Source organism: Oncorhynchus gorbuscha, linkage group LG18 (assembly GCF_021184085.1).
Source record: "Oncorhynchus gorbuscha isolate QuinsamMale2020 ecotype Even-year linkage group LG18, OgorEven_v1.0, whole genome shotgun sequence".
Classification (NCBI taxonomy): domain Eukaryota; kingdom Metazoa; phylum Chordata; class Actinopteri; order Salmoniformes; family Salmonidae; genus Oncorhynchus; species Oncorhynchus gorbuscha.
Genome location: NC_060190.1, coordinates 26,249,635 through 26,276,111, shown reverse-complemented (window position 1 = coordinate 26,276,111; position 26,477 = coordinate 26,249,635). Strand labels below are relative to the sequence as shown.

Sequence of the window (26,477 nt, the reverse complement as noted above, 5' to 3'; positions counted from 1 at the left end):
TGGTAGATTTGCAGTGGAAGAATGTGCAAAGTAGAGATAGAAATAATGGGGTGCAAATGAGCTAAATAAATAAATACAGTAGTGGGAGAGGTAGTTGTTTGGGCTAAATTATAGATGGGCTATGTACAGGTGCAGTAATATGTGAGCTGCTCTGACAGCTGGTGCTTAAAGCTAGTGAGGGAGAAAAGTGTTTCCAGTTTCAGAGATTTTTGTAGTTCGTTACAGTCATTGGCAGCAGAGAACTGGAAGGAGAGGCGGCCAAAGGAAGAATTGGTTTTGGGGGTGACCAGAGAGATATACCTACTGGAGCGTGTGCTACAGGTGGGTGCTGCTATGGTGACCAGCGAGCTGAGATAATGGGGGACTTTACCTAGCAGGGTCTTGTAGATGACCTGGAGCCAGTGGGTTTGGCAACGAGTATGAAGCGAGGGCCAGCCAACGAGAGCGTACAGGTCGCAGTGGTGGGTAGTATATGGGGCTTTGGTGACAAAACGGATGGCATTGTGATAGACTGCATCCAATTTATTGAGTAGGGTATTGGAGGCTATTTTGTAAATGACATTGCCAAAGTCGAGGATCGGTAGGATGGTCAGTTTTACAAGTATATGTTTGGCAGCATGAGTGAAGGGTGTTTTGTTGCGAAATATGAAACAAATTCTAGATTCAACTTTGGATTGGAGATGTTTGATGTGAGTCTGGAAGGAGAGTTTACAGTCTAACCAGACACCTAGGTATTTGTAGTTGTCCACATATTCTAAGTCAGAATCGTCCAAAGTAGTGATGTTAGACGGGCGGGCAGGTGCAGGCAGCGATCGGTTGAAGAGCTTGCATTTCATTTTACTTGTATTTAAGAGCAATTGGAGGCCACGGGAGGAGAGTTGTATGGCATTGAAGCTCATCTGGAGGGTTGAAAACACAGTGTCCAAAGAAGGGCCAGAAGTATACAGAATGGTGTCGTCTGCGTAGAGGTGGACTCACCAGCAGCAAGAGCGACATCATTGATGTATACAGAGAAGAGAGTCGGTCCAAGAATTGAACCCTGTGGCACCCCCATAGAGACTGCCAGAGACCCGGACAACAGGCCCTCCGATTTGACACACTGAACTCTATCAGAGAAGTAGTTGGTGAACCAGGCAAGGCAATCATTTGAGAAACCAAGGCTATCAGGTCTGCCGATTAGGATGTGGTGATTGACAGAGTCGAAAGCCTTGGCCAGGTCAATGAATACGGCTGCACAGTATTGTTTCTTATCGATGGTGGTTAAGATATCATTTAAGACCTTGAGCGTGGCTGAGGTGCACCCATGACCAGCTCTGAAACCAGATTGCATAGTGGAGAGGGTATGGTGGATTCGAAATAGTCTGTAATCTGTTTGTTGACTTGGCTTTCGAAGACCTTAGAAAGGCAGGGTAGGATGGATATAGGTCTGCAGCAGTTTGGGTCAAGAGTGTCTCCCCTTTTGAAGTGGGATGACCACAGCTGCTTTCCAATCTTTGGGAATCTCAGACGACACGAAAGAGAGGTTGAACAAGCTAGTAATAGGGGTTGCAACAAATTTGGCAGATAATTTTAGAAAGAAAGGTTCCAGATTGTCTATCCCGGCTGATTTGTAGGGGTCCAGATTTTGCAGCTCTTTCAGATCATCAGCTGACTGGATTTGGGAGAAGGAGAAATGGGAAAGGCTTGGGAGAGGTGCTGTTGACCGGGGTAGGGGTAACCAGGTGGAAAGCATGGCCAGCCGTAGAAAAATGCTTATTGAAAATTCTCAATTATAGTGGATTTATCGGTGGTGACAGTGTTTCCTATCCTCAGTGCAGTGGGCAGCTGGGAGGAGGTATTCTTAATCTCCATGGACTTTAGTGTCCCAGAACTTTTTTGAGTTTTTGTTGCAGGAAGCAAATTTCTGCTTGAAAAAGCTAGCCTGTGTATATTGATTTCAAGCTTCCCTGAAAAGTTGCATATCAAGGGGGCTGTTCGATGCTAATGCAGAACGCCATAGGATGTTTTTGTGTTGTTTAAGGGCAGTCAGGTCTGGAGAGAACTAACGGATATCTGTTCCTGGTTCTACATTTCTTGAATGCTTTTTAAGATGGGGAGGAAGGCATTAAAAAAAATAACCAGGCATCCTCTTCTGACGGGATGAGATCAATATCCTTCCAGGATACCCTGGCCAGGTCGATTAGAAAGGCCTGCTCGCTGAAGTGTTTCAGGGAGCGTTCGACAGTGATGAGTGGAGGTCGTTTGACTGCTGACCCATTACGGATGCAGGCAATGAGGCAGTGATCGCTGAGATCTTGGTTGAAAACAGCAGAGGTGTATTTAGAGGGCAAGTTGGTTAGGATGATATCTATGAGGGTGCACATGTTTACGGCTTTGGGGTGGTACCTGGTCATTGATAATTTCTGTGAGATTGAGGGCATCAAGCTTAGATTGTAGGATGGCTGGGGTGTTAAGCACGTTCCAGTTTAGGTCGCCTAGCTGCACGAGCTCTGAAGATAGATGGGGGGCAATCAGTTCACATATGGTATCCAGAGCACAGCTGGGGGCAGAGGCTGGTCTATAGCATTATGGGCCCTAAAGTATGGAAATCTGCGTGTGTACTTCATATTTTGCAGAATGACATCCAGGAACTTTTGGCATACTACATACATACTTTTGGCATACTATATCCATACTATGACCAATAAGCATAATATATACTAAATTCACGTCACAAATAGTATGAGTAATATGAGTATTCAAACACAGATTATGATTTGGTTTTAAATATTTTTTTGGCCTTCCTCTGACACTGCCTAGTACATAGGTCCTGGATAGTAGGAAGCTTGGCCCCAGTGATATACTGGGCCGTACGCACTACCCTCTGTATCGCCTTACGGTCAGATGCCAAGCAGTTTCCATACCAGGCGGTGATGCAACCGGTCAGGATGCTCTCGATGGTGCATGCTGATCTGGGGAGCCATGCCAAATCTTTTAAATCTCCTGAGGAGGAAAAGGTGTTGTCATGCCCACTTCACGACTGTCTTGGGTTGTGGTTGGACCATGATAGTTCGTTGGTGGACACCAAGGAACTTGAAACCCCCTCCACTGCAGCCCGCCAATGTTAATGGGGGCCTGTTTGACCCGCATTTTCCTGTAGTCCATGATCAGCTCTTTTGTCTTGCTCATATTGAGGGAGAGGTTGTTGTCCTGGCACCACTGCCAGGTCTCGGACCTCCTCCCTATAGGCTGTTTCATCGTTGTAGATGATCAGGCCTACCACTGTTGTGTCGTCAGAAAACGTATTGATGGTGTTGGCCACACAGTTGTGGGTGAAAAGGGAGTACAGGCGGGGACTAAGCACGCAACCCTGAGGGGTCCCGGTGTTGAGGATCAGCGTGGCAGATGTGTTGTTGCCTACCTGTCAGGAAGTCCTGGATCCAGTTGCAGAGGGAGGTGTTTTGTCCCATGGTCCTTAGCTTAGTGATGAGCTTTGTGGGCACTATGGTGTTGAACGCTGAGGTTTAGTCAATGAATAGCATTCTCACGTAGGTGTTCCTTTTGTCCAGGTGGGAAAGGGCAGTGTGGAGTGCAATTGAGATTGCATCATCTGTGGATCTGTTGGGGTGGTATGTGAATTGGAGTGGGTCTAGGGTTTCCTGGATGATGGTGTCAAAGCACTTCATGGCTACCGACGTGAGTGGTAGGCAGGTTACCTTGGGCACAGAGACTATGGTGGTCTGCTTGAAACATATAGGTATTAGAGACTCGGTCAGGGAGATGTGGAAAATGTCGGTTAAGACACTTGCCAGTTGGTCCACGCATGCTTTGAGTACAAGTACCTGGTAGTCTGTCTGGTCCTGCGGCTTTGTGAATGTCTACCTGTTTAAAAGGTCTTGCTCACATCGACTACCGAGAGCATGATCAAGCAGTCGTCCGGAACGGCTGGTGCTCTCATGCATGCTTCAGCATTGCTTGCCTCGAAGCGAGCATAAAAGGCCTTTAGCTCATCTGGTAGGCTCCCGTCACTGGGCAGCTCGCGTCCCTTTGTAGTCTAATCATTTGCAAGTCCTGCCACATCCAGCGAGCGTCAGAGCCGGTGTAGTAGGATTCAATCTTAGTCCTGTATTGCTGCTTTGCCTTTGATGGTGTAGTGGTATTTATTCTATAAGCGTCCAGATTAATGTCTCTAGCCTAAAGCTCGGAGCGGATGTTCCCTGTAATCCATGGCTTCTGGTTGGGATATGAACGTACGGTCACTGTGGGGACAATGTCGTCGATGCACTTATTAATGAAGCCGGTGACTGAGGAGGTATACTCCTCAATGCCGTTGGATGAATCCCGGAACATATTCCAGTCTTGGTTAGCAAAACAGTCCTGTAGCGTAGCATCTGCGTCATTTGACCACGTCCGTATTGAGCGAGTCACTGGTACTCCCTGCTTTAGTTTTTGCTTGTAATCAGGAATAGGGGTGGATAGAATTATGGTCAGATTTGCCAAATGGAGGGTGAGGGAGAGCTTTGTATGTGTCTCGGTGTGTGGAGTAAAAGTAGTCGTGAGTTTTTTTCCCCCTCTGGTTGCACATGTGACATGCTGGTAAAAATTTGGTAAAACGGATTTAAGTTTGCCTGCATTAAAGTCCCCGGCCACTAGGACCGCAGCTTCTGGATGAGCATTTTCTTGTTTGCTTATGACCTTATACAGCTTGTTGAGTGCCGTCTTAGTGCCAGCATCGGTTTGTGGTGGCAAATAGACGGCTACGAATAATAGATGATAACTCTCTTGTAGATAGTGTGGTCTACAGCTTATCATGAAGTACTCTACCTCAGACGGGCAATATCGCAAGACTTCTTTTATTTTAGAAATAGCGCACCAGCTTTTATTTACAAATAGACACACACCCTGACCCTCGTCTTACCAGACGTAAGCTTCTCTGTCCGGCCGATGCACAGAATACCCAGTCAGCTCTATAGTGTCGTCGTTCAGGCACGACTCTGTGAAACGTAGGATATTCTTAAATCGTAGATTAGCCATTTTATTTTCCAGTGATTGCATGTTGGACAATAGTACTGATGGTAGTGGAAGTTTACTCACTCGCCTGCGAATTCTCAGAAGGCAGCCCTACCTCCACCCCCCTTTTCTCCATTCTTCACGCAAATGACGGGGGTTTGAGCCTGGTCTTGAGAAAGCAGTATATCCTTTGCATCGGACTCGTTAAAGTAAAAATCTTTGTCCAGTTCGAGGTGAGTAATCGCTGTTCTGATGTCCAGAAGCTCTTTTTGGTCATAGGAAACGGTAGCAGCAACATTATGTACAAATTACATTTTAAAAATCAGTTTTCAAACAATGCAAAAAAAACAAGCAAAATAGCACAGTTGATTAGGAGCCCGTAAAACATCAGCCATCCCCTCCAGCGCCATTATACAGTAGAGTCGAGTATAGCTGTAATGCGCTGGCCTGGTTATGCAGCCACCATAGTTGCTGGAACCATGCTGTGAAGACAATGTCAACTAAAAATATCTGAGCCAGCTCAGTAGCTCTACGGTTTGGGTCTGCAGTGTATGATAGTGTGAAAAGGGAATTAGAGCAATGATTGACGTAAATGTGAAGCCAACAGCGACATCTGCAGGATGGAAATAGGACTCACCGAAATAGGACTCGTTCTGACAGCCCTTTATCTTGACCCCCCGCGAGCCCGTCTCTATGAGGAAATGTCTGACTAGCTGCGCCTGAGAATCGACTGAGACAGACAGAGAAAAGGAGGGAGGAAGGACAAGAAAGGGGGGGATAGGGAGGAAGAGAGAGACAGAATGCGAGGAGGGAGAGAGAAGAGAGAGAATGAGACCACAATGAATTCTAGGTAGTTGTAGAAGACAACACCTTGCCATAGTATCAAGAAAAACTATGCTGGTCATAGTAGTGAACAATTGGCATTGCCCAATAAGAACGATCTCCCTTTCTTTCGCTTAATCTTCCAACAAAATTAAATGATAAAGCATTACAAAGTTAGTAAACTGTTACATGAACCAAAATCATGACCTTTGCCTTTTGGGAACAATAAATATGAATTGAATTTACGGCAAGCGTTGTTGACGTTGTTTGAAGGATGGCTGGCCACCTTGAGGGCCAGGCCGTAGGCCCCTTGGAAGGAGTTACTGTCCCGGATCAGGAAGGACCCTGGCTCCTTGTCCTTCAACACAGCGATGGCTACATGGAGGGAGAAGAAACATGTATTATGGAAGAAATTTGTTACTAAGACTTTAATTTAGAAAATATACACTACAACAGTGTTTCTTAACTCAATATAGTACCAGATGTTTCCATATAAACACAGTTGCAATTGACATTAGATCATGTGTTGGGGACTGTCCAAATAAAGTGAGACCCTTCAAAGGCCTGTGCCCTTACCTTGGTCTCTTGAGATGCTAGGCTTGTACCAGAACTTGGAGCTGTCCTGGACAAACTTGGCATTGACCTTGCTGCTCTCCACCACCTCCTCTCTGACACCAGGGTGTGCCAGTCCTCGTCTGACAGATGGGGGCAGCTCCCCCACCGAGGGTGAGAAAGTGACCTGGAGGAGGCTGGACTGAGGAGAGACCCCCATGGGTCCTATGGCACCCAGAGAGGCCCTGAGAAGAGACTGTGAGCCATAACCATTGGGGGACCCTGGCATGGAGGACAGGCGCCTCTTTTCGGGGAGGGGGGGCTGGGCGGCGGGGATGGTGACGGCGGTGTAGCCCGTGTAGGGGACGTGTGGCACGTTGAGTAGAGGGTAGTAATAGGACGCCAAGGGAAAGGTTGGGGTGTTGTACCCATCTGGGACAGGCGATGGGGGTTTGGGGTCGCTGTCACTCACATGGGTCAGTTTTCGCCCAGCTGGGTCCGTGGCCAATGGAGAGGGCTGAGGGGAGGGGCGTCGCTCTGGGGAGCCAATGTAAAGGTGCGGAGAGGGAGGGACAGAGCTGGGGCTGGAACAAGGGGTCAGGGATGTGCCACTGCCCTTTTCTGACAGGAGGGAGTCACTAGGGAGAGCGGTGCCATTGAGTTGCACTTGGACTGGGCCGAATGAATTCTTTAGGCTCGGGACGGAGGCAGCCTGAGTGGACATCTCAGTTCCGCTAGACCCCTTTGTTTCACTCTCTCCGACCTTCAATTCTCCGTCTTCAGCTGTAGTTGGAGGTGGATGTACACTTACAGTGTGTACTTGCGTTGAGCCAGTAGGGTTTACGCGTTCATTCGGCATCTGCATGTTCTCTTTAGAAGAAGAGATGTCATCTTGGTTTTGTGTCTCCACCAACGTTGGTGGTGTCGAGGAGTGTCCATTCGGCAGTGTCCATTCGGTTTCTGGTGTGCTACTGTTGCTGTTAGGCTCCCGCGTGGTGGAGTGGGAGGCTGAGGCTTCAGACATTGGGGCCACACTGAGGGACTCTATCAGCTGGGGCCCATGACTTGGCTCCTGGGGGCCTGCTGGAGGACTCCGGGTGGAACCCTCGGTGGGGTCACACATCTTCTCTTCATCTGGTTTCTTCTCACTAGAGCAGAGATATTAGAATGTGAGTTTCTACTCATTGACACATTTAAAAAGTACTAAAGCCAACGTAGAAGAGGTACGTGATGACACAGTACAGGGAAATGCCAACAGTACAGGGAACATAGTATTTGTAAATACAAAAAATGTGTTTTGTGATAAAACCGAATTTAAAGAGAAAGACTGAAAAGGTTTGTATTCTTTAATTATTATATAAGGTGAAATGTATTTCAAGGACAAGTGGCATTGCCAGTTGTAATTGTATTGACTTCAAAGTCACAGTAATCATTAAATGCCCGTCCAGCATACAGTACATCATGTTATCACATAACAGTCCGTTCAAAATATATTGGCACCCTTGATAAAGATGAGCAAAAAATACTGTATAAAGTAAATAAAATACTGGCCTTTTTTGTATGGTCAAAAACATTTGGAATTGATGTTGTTTTATACTAATACAATTGCACAGAGAAAGAGATTGCATTTAACAAGTAATATTTATTTTCTCTCAAAAACATATGGGTAAAAATGATTGGCACCCCTGTTTTCAACACCTCACCTTGAGAGGATAACACAGAGTATTTTTCTCAAATACTATATGAGATTGGAGAACACTTTGGGAGGGATCTTAGACCATTCCTCCATACAGAATCTTCCCAGATCCTTGATATCTTCCATCTATGCCTATGGACTGCCCGCTTCAATTCAAACCACAGTGTTCCAGTCCAGAGACATTGCAAAATGTTTATCTTGTAGTCAATTTCTGTGTGTCTTTTGATGTGTGCTTGGGGCTATTGTCTTGCTGGAAGATCCACTTGCGGCCAAGTTTCAGCCTCTTGGCAGAGGCAATCAGATTTGTGGGCTAAAATGTCCTGGTACTGGACATGATTCCATTGACCTTAACAAGGGCCCCAGGACCAGTGAAGTAAATTCAAATAGAGCTCTTTAGCCACGTACACCATTGGTGGGTTTTGCATCGAAAGAAAGATGCATATGCAGAAAAGAACCCAATCCCTACTGTAAAATATGGTGGTGGATCTTTGATGTTATGGGGCTATTTTTCTTCCACTGTTCCTGGGGTCCTTGTTAACCCAGTATCAGACATTTTTGCTAAAAATCTCCCGCTACCATAACATTTTTTTTTTTTTTGGACAGCTGAAGAAAGCGCACACATTTCCTTCAGAAAATGTACTTGTTGTGGTTTAGTAATTTATCTTAGATGTAAGTGTTCAGTGCAGGCTGACTAGCATCTATTAAGTTACAAATGTCGAACAAATTAAATGCCCAACTCAACTTAAAAAACAACAACAACCGTTTTGTAGCTACTTTAAGAATAGCTGTAAAATAAAATGTTTTGGTTGTTGATTATTTGACAAATATGAAGCGGGGCATCCGTTATACAGTAAATACAATGTGTATGGCCTTTGTAGGGAAAATGCTAAACTGACCAAAGATCAGCAACTAGAGGCAACTTCAGCCTATACCTGTATACATAACAGGAGGTTAAGGGTTACCCACCTGTCTTCACTGTGTGCAGGGCTGCTGGTGATAGTTGTGTAGTCTGGATCAGAGTCTGATAAGGGGGTGGGGCAAGCGGGCTGTCCATCAACCTCTGCTTGCCCCAATGACCCCTGGGAAGAAGAGTCCTCCATGCCCACACTGTTCTGCACCACCTCTGACACACCTATAATGAGTGAGAGAGAGAAAATGAGGGAGGGAGAGTAAACGAGAGAGGGGAGAGTAAACGAGAGAGGGGAGAGTAAACGAGAGAGGGGAGAGTAAACGAGAGAGGGGAGAGTAAACGAGAGAGGGGAGAGTAAACGAGAGAGGGGAGAGTAAACGAGAGAGGGGAGAGTAAACGAGAGAGGGGAGAGTAAACGAGAGAGGGGAGAGTAAGAGAAAGAAGGTCCAGTTAGATCTGATCGATCTAGTGTAAACAGGTGCATAGTACAGTACATGTATTATGCACTTACCAGTGTGTCCATCAGTCTGTTGCTGCCGGTCGGTGGGTGGTTCTGAGGGGGAGGCACCAGAGTTCGTGCCACCAGGGGGCAGGGGCGAGGCAGACCCGGACTGGTACCCCGAGGCGTACCCCCGGCTCCCGTGACTCTCCGAGGGGGAGACCTGCTGGTAGGGCTCGCAGGGGCAGGAGTGTAGGGGGGGTTGAGGGGTGTGGTACCCACTGCTGCCACGGGGGCTGTCCAGGAGGGGGTGGGGGCTGGGATACCTAGGCAGGTTAGGGCCTAGCAGGAAAACAGAAGGGTCGTGACCTTGACCCAGAGGGGAGTGATGGCCTCTATAGGACGACATCCCTCCCACTGAACGCTGCCAAATCTCTGCCTCTCGCTCTGCCTCCCATAGATTCTCCGCCTCCCAAAGCTGAGAAGGCCCCTCCCTCCCCCGCCTCAACCCGGCCTCCCTGTCCCACAGCTCAGAGTCCCGCCCTCGAGCCCAGTGTGGGCTCTGTGGTTGGTCCGGGCGCAGCGGGTGGAAGGCTCTGGCTGAAGCCGATTGGTGCCCTCGCCTGCAGGTGCAGTCCCGACATGGGCAGCCACCAGGGGGAGGAGCCGCCGGTCTGAAAAACATCTCCCTATATGGACTGGAGGGCAGCGATTGGTGGGAGACACGAGGGGAAAGAGGGGCGTGGGCGGGGTAATGAAAGAGCTGACATTCCTCCCCGCTGCAGAAGACCCTATTGGAGGCTGGGAGAGTGTGGGCGTGTGGGTGGACGTGTTCAGGGGCGGCGTAGGGGTAGCAGGGGTGATGGAGACAGGGTAAGGGGGCCGGGGGTGGTTCCCACGGCATCTCGGGCAGGGGATGGGCGCTATGGCGATGGCACAAGTCCAGGTGGGGTGAGAGAGGGCGAGGAGACGCAGGCTGCTGGGAGGGTAAGGCGGGAAGCGTTCGGCTCTTTGGATTCCCCTTGGTTCTGTTACAGCGGTCCATGTAATATCCATTTGCAAGGCATGGCTCCCTCTCTCTCACCCTCTCCCAACCCGGTGCCTCCCCACACCTCTGACATCTCGGACCGTGGCCAGCTTGAACACAACATGACCGCTGCTCCCGCCTTGACCCTCCATCCGGCACAGACTCTCTGTCATCCAAAATGGCCGTCTCCCTGTCCCTCTGCCTCACCCATTCCCTCTCTTCACCTTCCCCCTCTATCCTCCTCAGAAAACAGTCCATCTCTTCCTTCTCTTTCTCCAGACGGGGCAGGAGGCGAGGGGGGGGTTCCTCGAGGGTGGAGGAGTGCCCCGAGTCGGAGCTGAGAGAAAGGGGCTGGGTTTGAGGCTGGGCCTGGGAAGGGGGCTTGTTTGTGGGGCTGCTTGGGGGGCATCCGTTGGGAGAGGCCCCAGAGGCACCGACAGAGCCCGGGCCCCGACGCTTCTTCACCTGGGCGTACAGACTGCCATCCAGGGGGCCCCGCGCGTGTGGGAGATGTCTGACAATTAGAGAATGATACAGGGTTAGCTGTGAGTGTGTGTGTTCTCTCTGAGGTGTCCTGGTGGTATAAGTTTATGTGTGTGTGTGTGATAAAGCGTGTGCACGCGTGTTTCACCCTTACCCTCAATGCTATCCTGGTGGTGAAGGTTGAAATTCTCATATGAGTCCCAGCGCACCACAGGGTCTGAAGTGCTGTAGTCCACTGTAACATTGTCGAGGTTGACGCTTAAGGTAGGCGTCCATTCTATCCCAGCGCTCCAGTCTGAATAAGGTTCATCCTGTTTTTCTCATCGCCTGTCGCCATCTGAGAGGGGTCATTCTTACGGTACTCTCGCCCTGTGAAGAGAGAGACATAAGATATAACACACACGCACGCACGTATATAAAAACAATAAGTATGTTGTGTGCACACAAACGAGCAGAACCTTTCATTTTCTCTGGGCCGTAGGAGAAGATAAACTCCACTGTGGCATCTGGAGGGAACCGGTCATCTACAGAGAGATAAACATCACAGAAATCTCTCTCATTTCAGGGTTTTAGTGGCATGGGAAAAATATGTTAACATTGTCAAAGCAAGTGAACTAGAAAATAAACAAAAGTGAAATTAACAAAAAATTACAGTAAACATTACACTCACAAAAGTTCCAAAAGAATGCAGACATTACAAATGTTATGGTATGTGCAAATAGTTAAAGTAGAAAAAGGAAATTAAATAAACATAAATATGCGTTGTATTTACAATGTTTGTTCACTGGTTGCCCTTTTCTTGTGGCAACAGGTCACAAATCTTACATTTACATTTACATTTAAGTCATTTAGCAGACGCTCTTATCGCTGCTGTGATGGCACACTGGTATTTCACCCAATAGATATGGGAGTTTATCTAACTTGGGTTTGTTTTCAAATTCGTTGTGGATCTGTGTAATCTGAGGGAAATGTGTCTCTGATATGGTCATACATTTGGCAGGAGGTTAGAAAGTGCATCTCAGTTTCCACTTCATTTTGTGGGCAGTGTGCACATAGCATGTCTTCTCTTGAGAGCCAGGTCTGCCTATGGCGGCCTTTCTCAATAGCAAGGCTATGCTCACTGAGTCTGTCCATAGTCAAAGCTTTCCTTAAATTTGGGTCAGGTATTCTGTCACTGTGTGTTCTGTTTATTTGTTAATTCTTTCCAATGTGTCAAGAAATTATCTTTTTGTTTTGTAATGATTTGGTTGGGTCTAATTGTGTTGCTGTCCTGAGGCTCTGTGGGGTCTGTTTGTGAACAGAGCCCCAGTACCAGCTAGCTTAGGGAACTCTTCTCAAGGTTCATCTCTCTGTAGTTGATGGCTTTGTTATGGAAGGTTTGAGAATCACTTCCTTTTAGGTGGTTGTAGAATTCAATTGTCTCTTTTCTGGATTTTGATCATTAGTGGGTATCGGCTTGCATTATTTGATGTTTTACACAGTCTCAATTTGGTGTTTGTCCCATTTTTTAAATTCTTCGTTTTAGCCAGATCCTATTTGGTATGTCAAATTTTATGTTCCTTTTGATGGCATAGAAGGCTCTTCTTGCCTTGTTTTTCAGCTCGTTCACAGCTTTGTGGAAGTTACCTGTGGCGCTGATGTTTAGGCCGAGGTATTTATAGTTTATGTGCTCTAGGGCAACGGTGTCTAGATAGAATTTGTATTTGTGGTCCTGTCAACTGGACATTGTTTAGAACACCATTATTTTTGTCTTACTGTGATTTACTGTCAGGGCCCAAGTCTGACAGAATCTGTGCAGAATATCTTGCTCCCGAGTGGCGCAGCGGTCTAAGGCACTGCATCTCAGTGCTAGCGGCGTCATTACACACCCTGGTTCGATCCCAGGCTGTATCACAACCGGCCGTGATCGGGAGTTCAGCGGCGCACAATTGGCCCAGAGTCGTCCGGGTTAGGGGAGAGTTTTGTTCTTAACTAACTTGCCTAGTTAAATAAAGTAAAATATAAAATAAAAAATAGTTGCTGCTGTAGGCCCTCCTTGGTTGGGGACAGAAGCACCAGATCATCAGCAGACTTTTGACTTCAGATTCTAGCAGGGTGAGGCTCGGGTGCTGCAGACTGTTCTAGTGCCCTCGCCAATTTGTTGATTTACATGTTGACGAGGGTGGGGCTTAAGCTGCATCCCGGTCTCACCCCATGGCCCTGTTGAAGGAAATGTTGTTTTTTTTGCCAATTTTAACCGCACACTTGTTGTTCGTGTAGATGGATTTTATAATGTTGTATGTTTTTCCCCAACACCACTTTCCATCAATTTGTATAGCAGACCCTCAAGCCAAATTGAGTCAAAAGCTTTTTTGAAATCAACAAATCATGAGAAGACTTTCTTTTGGTTTGTATGTTTTTTAATTCGAGTTTGCAGGGTGAATACATGGTCTGTCGTGTGGTAATTTGGTAAAAAGCCATTTGAAATTTGCCCAGTACATTGTTTTCACTGAGGAAATGTATGAGTCTGCTATTAATGATAATGCAGAGGATTTTCCCAATGTTGCTGTTGACACATATTCCACGGTAGTTATTTGGGGTCAAATTTGTCTCCACTTTTGTGGATTGGGGTGATCAGTTCTTGGTTCCAAAAATTGGGGAAGATGCCAGAGCTAAAGGTTGATGTTAAAGAGTTTAAGTATAGCCAACTGGCATTTGTGGTCTGTATATTTGATCATTTCATTTTGGATACCATCAACCCACAGGCCTTTTTGGGTTGGAGGGTTTGTATTTTGTCCTGTAGTTCATTCAATGTCATTGGATAATCCAGTGTTTCTGGTAGTCTTTAATAGTTGATTCTAAGATTTGTATTTGATCATGTATATTTTTTTTGCTGTTTGTTCTTTGTTATAGGGCCAAAAAGAATGGAGAAGTGGTTCATCCACACGTGTCTGTTTTGGATAGATAACTCTAACTGATAACTGTTCCATAAAGTGTCCAATGTTGTTAGTCGTGTGGTTTGGCCTCAGACCACCAAGTGTGAGCAGAGCCTGCTGAGCATCTGGTACATGCCATTGGCTTGGGCTAGTGGAAGAGTGGGGGTTGAGCCTGTAGGCCTGCTCACGGCCTGGGCTTCAGCAGGCTATAGCCTATGTCATGTATGCTTTTCTTTTCATCTTAAACGCATGTATGATGATTTCATTCATCTATGGCTATATTTCATGTGTATATCTATTTCTTAGTGCATTAGCGTGGCGGAGCTCTTGAATTATTTGGAGGTAGACGATGTGAATTGAACCATTTCAAGGAAACAGATTCTGGCGGAACGCAGATATTTATCATAATTAATTTTTTTAGAACAAGTAATTTGATCTGTTGGAATAAACAACATGTTACAAGATAAAACATGTTTTGAAATATCTACTCTTGAATTATATTTAAAGTACGTCAACTTGAAATGAAAACAGGGCTTGCTTTTAAAAATCTGTAATGACTGATGACAAATTTAATTGTCATGTTAGAATGTTAAGACATCCTAATCGAAGATGGCAGCACATTCTATTTCATTGAATCAATTATTTTTTCCCCACATTTCATTTTCTCCATTTAGTTTTTTTTCCCAGTTTTCACTTTTAAAATCACACATTTTTAACAGAAACTTTGAATTACCAGTCAAAGGTTTGGACACACCTACTCATTCAAGGGGTTTTCTTTATTTTTAATATTTTCTTTATTGTAGAATAATAGAGAAGATATTAAAATCATGAAATAACACAAATAGAATCATGTAGTAATAAAAATAAAAGTTAATCAAATCAAAATATATTTTATATTTTACATTCTTCAAAGTAGCCACCCTTTGCCTTGACATCTTTGCACACTCTTGGCATTCTCTCAACCAGCTTCAAGAGGAATGCTATTCCAACAGTCTTGAAGGAGTTCTCACATATGCTGAGCACTTGTTGGCTGCTTTTCCTTCACTCTGTGGTCCAACTCATCCTAAACCATTTCAATTGGGTTGAGATTTGATGCATCACTCTCTTTCTTGGTGAAATAGCCCTTACATAGCCTGGAAGTGTGTTGGGTCATTGCCCTGTTGAAAAACAAATGACAGTCCCACTAAGCGCAAACCAGATGGGATGGCGCATCGCTGCAGAATGCTGTGGTAGCCAAGCTGGTAAGTTGCCTTGAATTCTAAATATATCATTGACAGTGTCACCAGCAAAGCACCCCCACACCAACTCCTCCATGCTTCACGGTGGGAACTATACATGCAGAGATAATCTGTTCACCTACTCTGCATCTCATAAAGACACAGCAGTTGGAACCAAAAATCTCAAATTTGGACTGATCAGACCAAAAAGGACAGATTTTCACCGGTCTAACGTCCATTGCTCATCTTGGCCAAAGCAAGACTCTTTTTCTTATTGGTGTCCTTTAGTAGTGGTTTCGTTGCAGCAATTCGACCATGAAGGACTGATTCACACAGTCTCCTCTGAACAGTTGATGTTGAGATGTGTCTGTACTTGAACTCTGTGAAGCATTTTTTTGGACTGCAATCTGAGTTGCAGTTAACTCTAATGAACTTATCCTCTGCAGTAGAGGTAACTCTGGGTCTTCCTTTCCTGTGGCGGTCCTCATGAGAGCCAGTTTCATCATAGCGCTTGATGGTTTTTGCGACTGAAGAAACTTTCAAAGTTCATGAAATTTTCCGGATTGACTGACCTTCATGTCTTAAAGTAATGATGGACTGTCATTTCTTTTTGCTTATTTGAGCTGTTCTTGCCATAATATGGTATTTTACCAAAAAGGGCTATCTTCTGTATACCACCCCTACCTTGTCACAACACAACTGATTGGCTCAAATCCATTAATTTCACAAATACACTTTTTACAAGGCACACCTGTTATTTAATTGAAATGAATTCCAGGTGACTACCTCATGAAGATGGTTGAGAGAATGCCAAGAGTGTGCAAAGCGATCATCAAGGCAAAGGGAGCTACTTTGAAGAATCTCAAATATAACACTGTTTTGGTTGCTACATGATTCCATTTATGCCTTCTCTATTATTCGACATTGTAGAAAACAGTAAAAATAAAGAAAAAACCTTGAATGAGTAGGTATGTCCAAACTTTTGACTGGTACTGTACATTGGGATGATTCACCCGCCTGCTGCCTCAGATGTTGAGGAGGTCTCATATCTACAGTACAGACCTTCAGTCTCCCTTCTAGCCCCAGGCCCCCGCCGAGTCCAGTCCAGACAGTCTTTGCTGCATGGGAGGGAGACTGTTGTGCAACTCAGCACGTGTTCAACAGCTCAGTTAGTGCGTCCAGCTAGCTCTCCCTTGCTCTATTCTGTACCAGTGCAGTCTCCCAGGGTTTTACATGGAGCAGTACCAGGACTTCTGGTACACATACAGTTGAAGTATGACTTTTACATACACTTAGGTGTGAGTCATTAAAACTCGTTTTACAACCACTCCACAAATTTCTTGTTAACAAAGTTTTGTCAAGTCGGTTATGACATCTACTTTGTGCATGACACGTAATTTTTCAAACAAATGTTTACAGACAGACTATTTCACTTGTAATTCACTGTATCACAATTCCAGTGGGTCAGAAGTTTACATACACTAAGCTGACTGTGCGTATAAACAGCTTGGAAAATTCCAGAAAAGGATGTCATGGCATTAGAAGGTTCTGATAGGCTAATTGACCTCATTTGAGTCAAGTGGAGGTGTACCTGTGGATGTATTTCAAGGCCTACCTTCAAACTCAATGCCTCTTTGCTTAACATCATGGGAAAATCAAAAGAAATCAGCCAAGACCAAGAATTGTAGACCTCCACAAGCCTGGTTCATCCTTGGGAGCAATTTCAAAATGCCTGAAGATACCATATACATCTGTACAAACAATAGTATGCAAGTATAAACACCATGGGACCACGCAGCTGTCATACCGCTCAGGAAGGAGATGCGTTCTGTCTCCTAGAGATGAACACACTATGGTGCGAAAAGTGCAAATGACTCCCAGAACAACAGCAAAGGACCTTGCGAAGATGCTGGAAGAAACAGGTACAAAAGTATCTATATCCACAGTAAAACAAGTCCTATATCGACATAACCTGAAAGGATGCTCAGCAAGGAAGAAGCCACTGCTCCAAAACCGCCATAAAAAAAGAGACTATGGTTTGCAAGTGCACATGGGGACAAAGATCGTACTATTTGGAGAAATGTCCTTGTCTGATTAAACAAAAATATAATTGTTTGAAGGATAAAAGGGGAGGCTTGCAAGCCATAGAACACCATCCCAACCGTGAAGCACAGGGGTGGCTGCATCATATTGTGGGGGTGCTTTGCTGCAGGAGGGACTGGTGCACTTCACAAAAAAAGATGGCATCATGAGGTAGGAAAATTACGTGGATATATTGAAGCAACATCTCAAGAAATCAGTCAGGAAGTTAAAACTTGGTCGCAAATGAGACTTCCAAATGGACAATGACCCAAGCATACTTCCAAAGTTGTGGCAAAAGGGCAACAAAGTCAAGGTATTGGAGTGGCCATCACAAAAGTCTGACCTCAATCATATAGAAAAGTTGTGGGCAGAACTGAAAAAGCGAGTGCGAGCAAGGAGGCCTTACAACCCTGATTCGGTTACACCAGCTCTGTCAGGAGGAATGGGCCAAAATTCACCCAACTTATTGTGGGAAGCATGTAGAAGGCTACCTGAAATGTTTGACCCATGTTAAACAATTTAAAGGCAATGCCACCAAATACTAATTGAGTGTATGTAAACTACTGACCCACTGGGAATGGGATGAAATAAATAAAAGCTTAAATAAATGATTCTCTACTATTATTCTAACATTTCACATTCTTAAAATAAAGTGGTGATCCTAACTGACCTAAGCCAGGGATTTTTTAAACAAGAATTCAATGTCAGGATTTGTGAGAAAAAAAAATAGTTTAAATGTATTTGGCTAAGGTTTATGTAAACTTCAGACTTCAGCGGTATCCATATACTCCAGTACAACATCCATTGCTTTTACGAGTACTTCTGACAGTGTCAATCCTTCTACTACAGGGAGCTTATGTAGACGCCTGACTTGGAGAGAGGCCCCTTGTCTGACTGAGGAAGGAAGAAGTAGTAGTGGAAAAGGCAGCATGGGAGCTTTGACGAGCAGTGGCTCTTTTCTGATGAGGAGATGGAGAAACTGGAGGCCATACCGGGAGTGTTGGAGTTGGCAGTGTAGATGGGCTTCCTCTCTGCTTCTGAGGTATAAGTTAGAATATTGGTAGGTATACGTTTGCTGATACATTGTTAATTTTTATGGCAATATGCAATAAGAAAATATTTGTTAAATAATGTAATCCTAACTATTTCGCATTTTCTGAGTCAGATTTCTGTGTGGGTGTGTCTGTGTGAGTGTGCGAGCTAGTGAGAATTTGCGCTTGTGTGTGTCTGTCTGACTGCTTCAGATAATGAGCTATTGCACTTCGTCCTGAAACACAACCATTCCCTTCTCTCTAAACTCCCAGACATTCACCTCTTATTTGATTTACTTTTATTTAAATCTTATTTTACCAGGTAAGATGACCGAGACTACATTCTTATTTGCAGCAACAACCTGGGGAATAGTTACAGGGGAGAGGAAGGGGGATGAATGAGCCAATTGGAAGCTGGGGATGATTAAGTAGCCATGATGGTATGAGGGCCAGATTGGGAATTTAGCCAGGACACCCTACAAGTGCCATTGGATCTTTAGTGACCACAGAGAGTCAGGACACCTGTTTAATGTCCCATCCGAAAGACGGCACCCTACACAGGGCAATGTCCCCAATCACTGCCCTGGGGCATTGGTATATGTTTTTAGACCAGAGGAAAGATTGCCTCTTACTGGCCCCCCACTGGCCCCCCCAACACCACTTCCAGAAGCATCTGGTCTTCCATCCAGGGACAGAGAAGGACCAACCCTGCTTACCTTCAGAGGAAGGCCATCAGTGGGATTCTGGGTGGTATACTGCTGACCAATCCAACCCCTGGTACCTACCTGCACAGGCCAGGTCTAGCTCTCCCTTGCCGAACCACAGCTGAGCTCCGTGCACCGTACAGGTGTGGAACTGCAGCCTGAACACAGCCTCCCTCTCTGAGCCACGCGGCCGCCGGTGATAGCACTTCACCTGGAGACAGAGACAAGGAAGAGAAACACAGAGAGCGATTAAGTGGCCGCACTATTATTTACACAGACACTGTGTTTGAGACTTAGGCAATTACATTCTAGTTCAAATTACGTTATTGTAATGGAATATTTGGTGGCAACATGGAGGATAATATGCCTGAAAGTGGATCCATGACTGAAGCTTTACAGATTCTAGCCGTTGAAAGGATCAAAGAGAGAAGGAGACGGGACTGGTAGATGAAGACGGAGAGGAGTTGAGTTGGCTAGTTGACTAGTTGAGTGATGACTAGTGTGTCCATTTTGTTAAACACTCACCACGATGTCCCCCTTCAGCAGTAGCGCCGGCTCCAGTGTCACACACAGCTTTCTCGCCCTGGAGCCCTGGGGGTCGCTACACAGAGAGAGACGTGAACATAGTCAAAACACATTCGATCATCTGTAAAACACACCCCCCAAGGTAGTAAAACACAGGCAAACAATGTTCAGTTGGAATAAACACAGACCAGCACACATGTAAACACAAGCGGCAGCACATACGAATAAAGTCCCAACAAAGGTACCCAAGTACCTACTGTGTCTGAAGGTGGACAGGGAGCACAGTGAGAAATATACTGACCATATGGTATTAACAACATAATTAACTCACTAGATGCCTGATGTGTAGACCAGCTGTAGAGACTGGTAGATCTTCAGGAAAGGATAGTAACCTGCACAGGAAGCGAGTAGGCGTAGGAATGAAGGATAGGAGAGACCGCAGGGGGAGAAAGATGATGCTGATGTGAGGTCATTAAAAGAAGAAGTGGAGGTAATCTACCCCCCCCCCCCCAAAGTGGTTTGAAGTGAAAGGAATTGTAGTTGCAAATTCTAAAAATACTAATGTTAGTACTCCTTAAAAGGCGTCCGCATGGTTCCCAGCCGAAACAGAAGAGATAGTGCATATATTATGACAACATTTGTTAAAGTTTTTGTTCGTTTTGGACTTCGGTAAGGGTTTTTCCAGCACAAAAAAAAATGTCTTGCCGAAGTCGCTAGCCGAAGTCAACGCCCCATCGTCGTTTTTTTGGTTAACATCAGGGATTCTTCAATAAAGTCTTTGTTGTCATTCAGTGAGAGACGACAAGTTCATGCACATTTCTTTTGTTGAGAAATAATGCACCCAACATCTTAGTTGGATCTAAAATTGCAGGACGGCAAAATTACCTCGGCAAAATTAATGACAGATTTCTTGAGTTTCTTAATCTTACATTAATTCGGACTATTTTGAGGAAGTGTATACTGGCTACAGACTTGAAACAACTCAGATTTGACAGTGTAGTGAACACTGCTACATCACATTGTACAGGAGGATAGTGGGACACTGACCTCCTCCTGCTGCCTGGAAGTTGGGCAGGCTGGGGATGAGGACCTGGTGGAGGAACAGAGGTTTGCTGTTCATCCTGATCGCCCCCGACAGCAGACCCCCAAAGTAGTAGATATACCTGGGGAGGAGAAGAGAGAGAGAGAGTGAGATTGGGGCGTTTAGACTTAAGAGGGATGGTGCATACCTAGCTGCAACATACAAAGACGAGGAGAACAGTTGGGAAGATGGAATAACATAAAAGTGGCGTGACGTAAAAAAAAAGAGCGATTCTCCTGCCTGTTTTGAGAGGGCTGCAGCGAGGAGGACACTTTGTCTTCGCAGAACTTCCTCATGGCCAGAGTGGTCAGGGCCTGGTCCACCCTGCATAGACACAAACATAGCATCAAGAACTCTCTGTACAAGTGTACCCACGTGCGGCATCAACATGACTGACAGTATGCATGTGCACACAAACGCCCGCCCACACAGTCATCGCATACCCTGCGGAGATCTTGCTGTAGTGCATGTAGGCCGCCACGATGACCCCCGTCCTCCCCTTGTTTCCCTGTGAGAGAGAAGAGGAGGAAAGATTTTTTTAAAGAGAGCTATGTAGCGCAACTGGACATATTTGACCAGAACAAACAATACAAACAATGCAAACAGCAGCAACGCAACAGTACAGCCTCTCCCCTGACCTTGCAGTGCAGGACGACCACGTTGCAGGGGTCAGAGGTGAGCCAGGTCTCCATGGCCTTACACATGGCACAGATCTTGTCCAGGGGTGGGGCGTGCAGGTCTGGCCAACCAAAGTCTTCAACCTGAGTTTGGCACACACAGTGAAGTTATCCATCTCTGGATAAATCTTCTATGGGAAGCAGTGATCGTAACCAGGATTTGAGAGCACTTTACTAGTGGCGCTCTGGAGTGCGGTCCTCACACACACTCAATTACTGGTATATTGCACAATTATATTGCCTCTCTATGGTGGTCATCCTACCTTGGGGTTGAGTCTGGTGATGTCATGACGCTTCTCAGAAAGGTTTAAGAGCTGGGAGAAGCAGACATTGAGACAAAGAGAAGGGGAAATCAACAATGTCACACCCAGTAAGCACACAACCACCACACACCGTTGTCTCAACATTGACCGCAAGTTGTCTGACATAATATGCACAAAACATTACATTAAAGTGCTGGGTGGAACAAAACAATGACCTTTTGTTACAAAAAAAAACAATATACCGTTTGTATTGCTTCTTTATAACACCATACAGTAACATAGTTAATATACCCAACCGGGCCCTAAGAATGAACAATCGTCACTTGCTAACTATATGAAAGAGTAATGGAAGATGGCGCAAGCTCAATGGTTAGTAATCGTTATGATAGAAAATAGCGTTGTTCACGGACCACGAACAAACATCTTTGTTTTAGTTTTATTAACATTTAGGGGAAAAACCAGTCTTGGCAACAGATATATATATATATTTTACTTTATCATTCAACAAATTGTCTCCTTTCATCTCCATTCAGACCAGGGCCCATACTCAGAGCAGTAAGTGCTGATCTAGGATCAGTTTTGCCTTTTGGATCATAATGAATAAGATTACATGGACAGGGGGGCCCGGATCCTAGATCAGCACTCCTACTCTGAGACACTCCGTAAATATATGCCCGGATGTGGACAACCTTAACTTGTGAGGGCCAGTGTGGGTGCAGGATTTTGCTCCAGTCCAGCAGTAACCTAATTTTAAAACTCAAAGCCTTGATTGAGGACTATGATAAGTTGTTAAAGGTGTGTTACTGTTTGGCTGGAGCAACAGCCTGCACCTACTGTACATCGAGTCCCGAAGGTTGTCATCCCACCCCTGGCTGACCGACAATTAACTAACTTTTGGTAGCCGCAATAATATACAGGCTTCTTGTTAGTCATATGTATCAATTGATGTACCCAGCACCAAAGTCATGTACATTAGTACACACAATGGAAAAAGTACTTTAGCACACGCAATGGAAAAAGTTTTAAAACGTTTTGTAACGGAAAATAAAAATGAGTGTTTCGCATCGGACAAATCCCCAGGTAGTCTTTACCTGTTTCGGTCTACTTTGTTATGTTTGGTGCCTGAACGTTCACATTTTGGACGTGTGAATTGCCTTTCTCCAAGTACAATACTCATCCCCTCCCCCAACTCACCAGGAACTTGTCTTGGTGTTTGGACTTGAGCATGGCAGCCACTTCCTGTAAGTTGCCGCGGTAACATTGTTCTTCCAGATCGGGCAGGAAGAAAACAGAGATGATCCTCTCAGTGATGTAGGTGAGGTCAAAGTCATAGTGCCTCGCCATCACTCTCTCCATCGCACACCCCCACTCTTACTCCTGGAGGAGAGGAGAGGAGAGAGAAAAAGAGAGAGAGAGAGAGAGAGAGAGAGAGAGAGAGAGAGAGAGAGAGAGAGAAAAAGAGAGAGAAAAAGAGAGAGAAAAAGAGAGAAAGAGAGAGAGAGAAAAAGAGAGAGAAAAAGAGAGAAAGAGAGAGAAAGAGAGAGAGAAAAGGAGAGAGAGAGAGAAAAAGAGAGAGAAAAAGAGAGAGAAAAAGAGAGAAAAATTGAGAGAAAAAGAGAGGGAAAAAGAGACAGAAAAAGAGACAGAGAGAAAAAGAGAGAGAAAAAGAGAGAAAAATTTAGAGAAAAAGAGAGGGAAAAAGAGACAGAAAAAGAGACAGAAAAAGAGACAGAAAAAGAGAGAGAGAGAGAAAGAGACAGAAAAAGAGACAGAGAGAAAGAGAGAGAGAAAGAGACAGAGAGAAAGAGAGAGAGAAAGAGACAGAGAGAAAGAGACAGAGAAAGAGACAGAGAGAAAGAGACAGAGAAAGAGACAAAGAAAGAGAGAGAAAGAGACAGAGAGAAAGAGACAGAGAGAAAGAGACAGAGAGAAAGAGAGAGAAGAGACAGAGAGAGAGAGAGAGAGAGAGAGCAGTCAGTTCATCTCTATAATTTATTCTATTCTGTGGTCAAAGCAAAAACTTAATACGGTCTCAGATCAATTGTCTGGGGCCAAGTTAACCTCACCTTTCACGTTAAAGAAAATCATAACCATCATGCTTTTAGGGAATGAGGATCATTTTGTAAATGCGTATTTGACCAATTCCAGTCCCCTTTCTTAGTGGGTCCAGGGTCCATCCCAGAATAATTTATATGTAGAAGGACTGAGGAGCTCACTTCTGGTGCCTTTTTAAAAGAACATTCTACTCCAAAATGAATGAAAATAAAATTTAGCTGAAACCATCTAAAATATAAAATCCACCTCCATAATGACCCCAAAATTATTTTAACATATTGGACCATGCATATAGCCTATGCATGGTTTGCATTATCAGTTGTGCCATTAGCAATAAGCATTATCACCTGTAGCACAACAGATGCAGGGGCTATACATACATAGGTTGAAGCATGGTGCTTTTCCATCTGCATTTACCCCATTACCCCCATTGGACATCCTGATTGTTATTAGAATGAATCATGATTAAAACATATATTATTAATAATTATTGTATTACAAAGTATGTCATTGCCCTTTTAAGATGCCATTGCCCCTTCAAGACCTCTGTTGCTCAGCTGCGCCTAAACCATGCTTGAAACTCCGGTTGTGTGGTTGTAACTGCATTTTGTAAATGATGTCACGTGTGCAATTATAGGCGTAAAGAAATAAACAAATTAGCAATGGAAAGCTGGGATCCCCCTCAAAAAGACAAAAGTGTTCTTCCTGTGATTACATTAAGAAATCATTTTTTTAAACCCCCCCCCCCCCAAAAAAAATCACCTTTATGATAAAATATTGCATGCATCTCTCATTGCATTTGCAGATGAATGCAATATAGTCTACCATTCCTACCATGATGAGTAGATTGGAGAGTCATAAATGAGGTTAATAATATAACCCACTGGGCACACCACCCCCATTTCAACATGGATAAGTGGGTCATATTTGGTTGAGGCGTTGATCAATGAGATTAAAACCCATATACATCCACTCAGAAAGACAGCCGAAAGTTAGATGAATTTCCAATGTGTTATCACTATGCTTTCAACCATCTAAATGCACAACCAAATTCCACTGGAAAAACAAATGTCGGATTTTTGGTTTGGCTGTCCCCCAGATGTCTGTCTCTGCACTTTCAACCATTTAAAAGCACAGCAAAGTTCAAATGGGAAGACAATGTCAGATATTATGTTTATTTATACAACAGATGAATGAACGTATGATCACTGTGCTTCATCTAATAGCAGAACCAAATGACTTGGATTGCAGTCAGAATTACAGTGCTTTCAGAAAGCATTCACACCCTTCTTCCATATGTTGTTGAGTTACAGCCTGTATTTAAAATGATTCAATTGAGATGTTTGTCGTCATTGGCCCCATTATGTCAAAGTGGAATGATGTTTTTTTTTTTATGACAAATTAATTCAATTATGAAAAGCTGAAATGTCTCGAGTCAATAGGTCTTCAACCCCCTTGATTTGGCAAGCCTAAATAAGTTCAGGAGTAAAACCTTTGCTTAACAAGTCACTTAATAAATTACATGGACTCACCCGGTGTGCAATAATAGTGTTTTGAATGACTACCGCAATCTCTGTACCCCACACATACCACTATCTGTAAGGTCCCTCAAATAATTTCCAGATTCAACCACAAATACCAGGAGGTTTTCCAATGCCTAGCAAAGGGTACCTATTGGTAGATGGGTGAAAGCATTGAATATCCCTTTTGAGCATGGTGAAGGTTTTAATGACACTTTGGACGGTGTATCAATACACCCGGTCACTGCAAAGATACAGGTGTCCTTCCTAACTCAGTTGCAAGAGGAATGACTTTAAAACAGTTAGAGTTTGATGGCTGTGAAAGGGTCAAATGGCGGAAGTGCAGGTCTGGCCAACCAAAGTCTACAACCTAATACATCTCCTTCGAATGTTCAAATGTTGTTGCTTTGACAACCAAACACAATTCAATATCATTACATTTGAAATCAACCAGAGTTGGAAACCCTAGGCCTATTGTATTGTCTATTTTTAGTTGAATTGGAACAATGGCTGTTGATGACTGCAAAAGATATCTAGGCCTAAAGAGAATTATTGATGATATGAGTATATGGTCACATCTAATTTGTACTGTTAAACCTACCCTTTGGAATGACTTCGATAACAACAGTGAATCTATTTAGTTTTTTTATGATAGCACATTGGTAATAGTCAGTGACAAATATAATGGCTGGGCTTGGTTAAAACCCTGGGTGGGAGGCCGAAGGGTAGCTGTAGATAGGTCAAGTCTCCACTAGGAGGTACTTCCCAGTCTAGTTTTTTTCTGACGTTGGATAGAACGTTGAAGATCTGACGTTGTTTTGAAGGTACAAATTCACTATATTTCGTATAAGGTTTGTCTATGTTGAACTTTCACCCTCAAAACAACAGTTTATTTTAATGACACTTTTTCAAAATCCAATATATTTTGCACATAGATTCCACATCACAATACATTGACAGATTACATCAAAACAACCTTGATTCAACCAGTTGTGCCCAGTGGGAACTGACTCACTGTTAGCAAAAAAAATTACGTTCTGCTTTTCCTCTCCTTTCTTAGCACACATCCAAAGCTCAGCCCTAGCTCGAGGGAAATGTTTTAGGAGGAGCCAAGAGAAATATGAGAAAAGAATATGGCCTTTTATAAACATATTTCATGCAATTCCATGCCACTTTTATTCCATGACTGAAGACAATAGCATAACTTTAATAGCACAAAAGTTACAGGGTAGGCTACTCTGCTAACACGGACAAACTAAGATCAACAAAAAACTGCCTAGTCTTTGAACGCAACCATCTAATCAAGGCCTATGAAAATGGGAGACATGTTGTCGACTATGATGTCCATCTACCCTGGAGTAGGAAATTATTGTCCCCAAAAAAGCTTTCCAGGAGCACGGACTCACCCAATGATAGACAGTGAATATGTGCACTCACCGGTGATATGGCCGATGCCATCGGCTATAGTGCCAATACGATAAGCTACTGT

At 44.5% G+C, this 26,477-nt stretch overlaps 1 protein-coding gene across 1 annotated transcript in view; it reads right to left on the bottom strand.

Annotated features, from left to right (window-relative positions):
- Nucleotides 1-26,477, bottom strand: part of LOC124003280 (tensin-2-like) — an 80,980-nt gene that overhangs the window by 11,675 nt on the left and 42,828 nt on the right. The window contains exons 5-21 of the mRNA XM_046311391.1: nt 22,608-22,790; nt 21,414-21,464; nt 21,112-21,234; nt 20,917-20,981; nt 20,714-20,797; nt 20,440-20,555; nt 19,724-19,784; nt 19,393-19,468; nt 18,949-19,078; nt 11,377-11,442; nt 11,260-11,287; nt 11,070-11,161; nt 9,481-10,944; nt 9,026-9,191; nt 6,388-7,511; nt 6,058-6,186; nt 5,627-5,719 (exon numbers count right to left, since the gene is read on the bottom strand). Coding sequence (XP_046167347.1) covers nt 5,627-5,719; nt 6,058-6,186; nt 6,388-7,511; nt 9,026-9,191; nt 9,481-10,944; nt 11,070-11,161; nt 11,260-11,287; nt 11,377-11,442; nt 18,949-19,078; nt 19,393-19,468; nt 19,724-19,784; nt 20,440-20,555; nt 20,714-20,797; nt 20,917-20,981; nt 21,112-21,234; nt 21,414-21,464; nt 22,608-22,769 — 4,030 coding nt within the window. The 5' untranslated portion in view covers nt 22,770-22,790. The remainder of the gene's footprint in view (nt 1-5,626; nt 5,720-6,057; nt 6,187-6,387; nt 7,512-9,025; nt 9,192-9,480; nt 10,945-11,069; nt 11,162-11,259; nt 11,288-11,376; nt 11,443-18,948; nt 19,079-19,392; nt 19,469-19,723; nt 19,785-20,439; nt 20,556-20,713; nt 20,798-20,916; nt 20,982-21,111; nt 21,235-21,413; nt 21,465-22,607; nt 22,791-26,477) is intronic.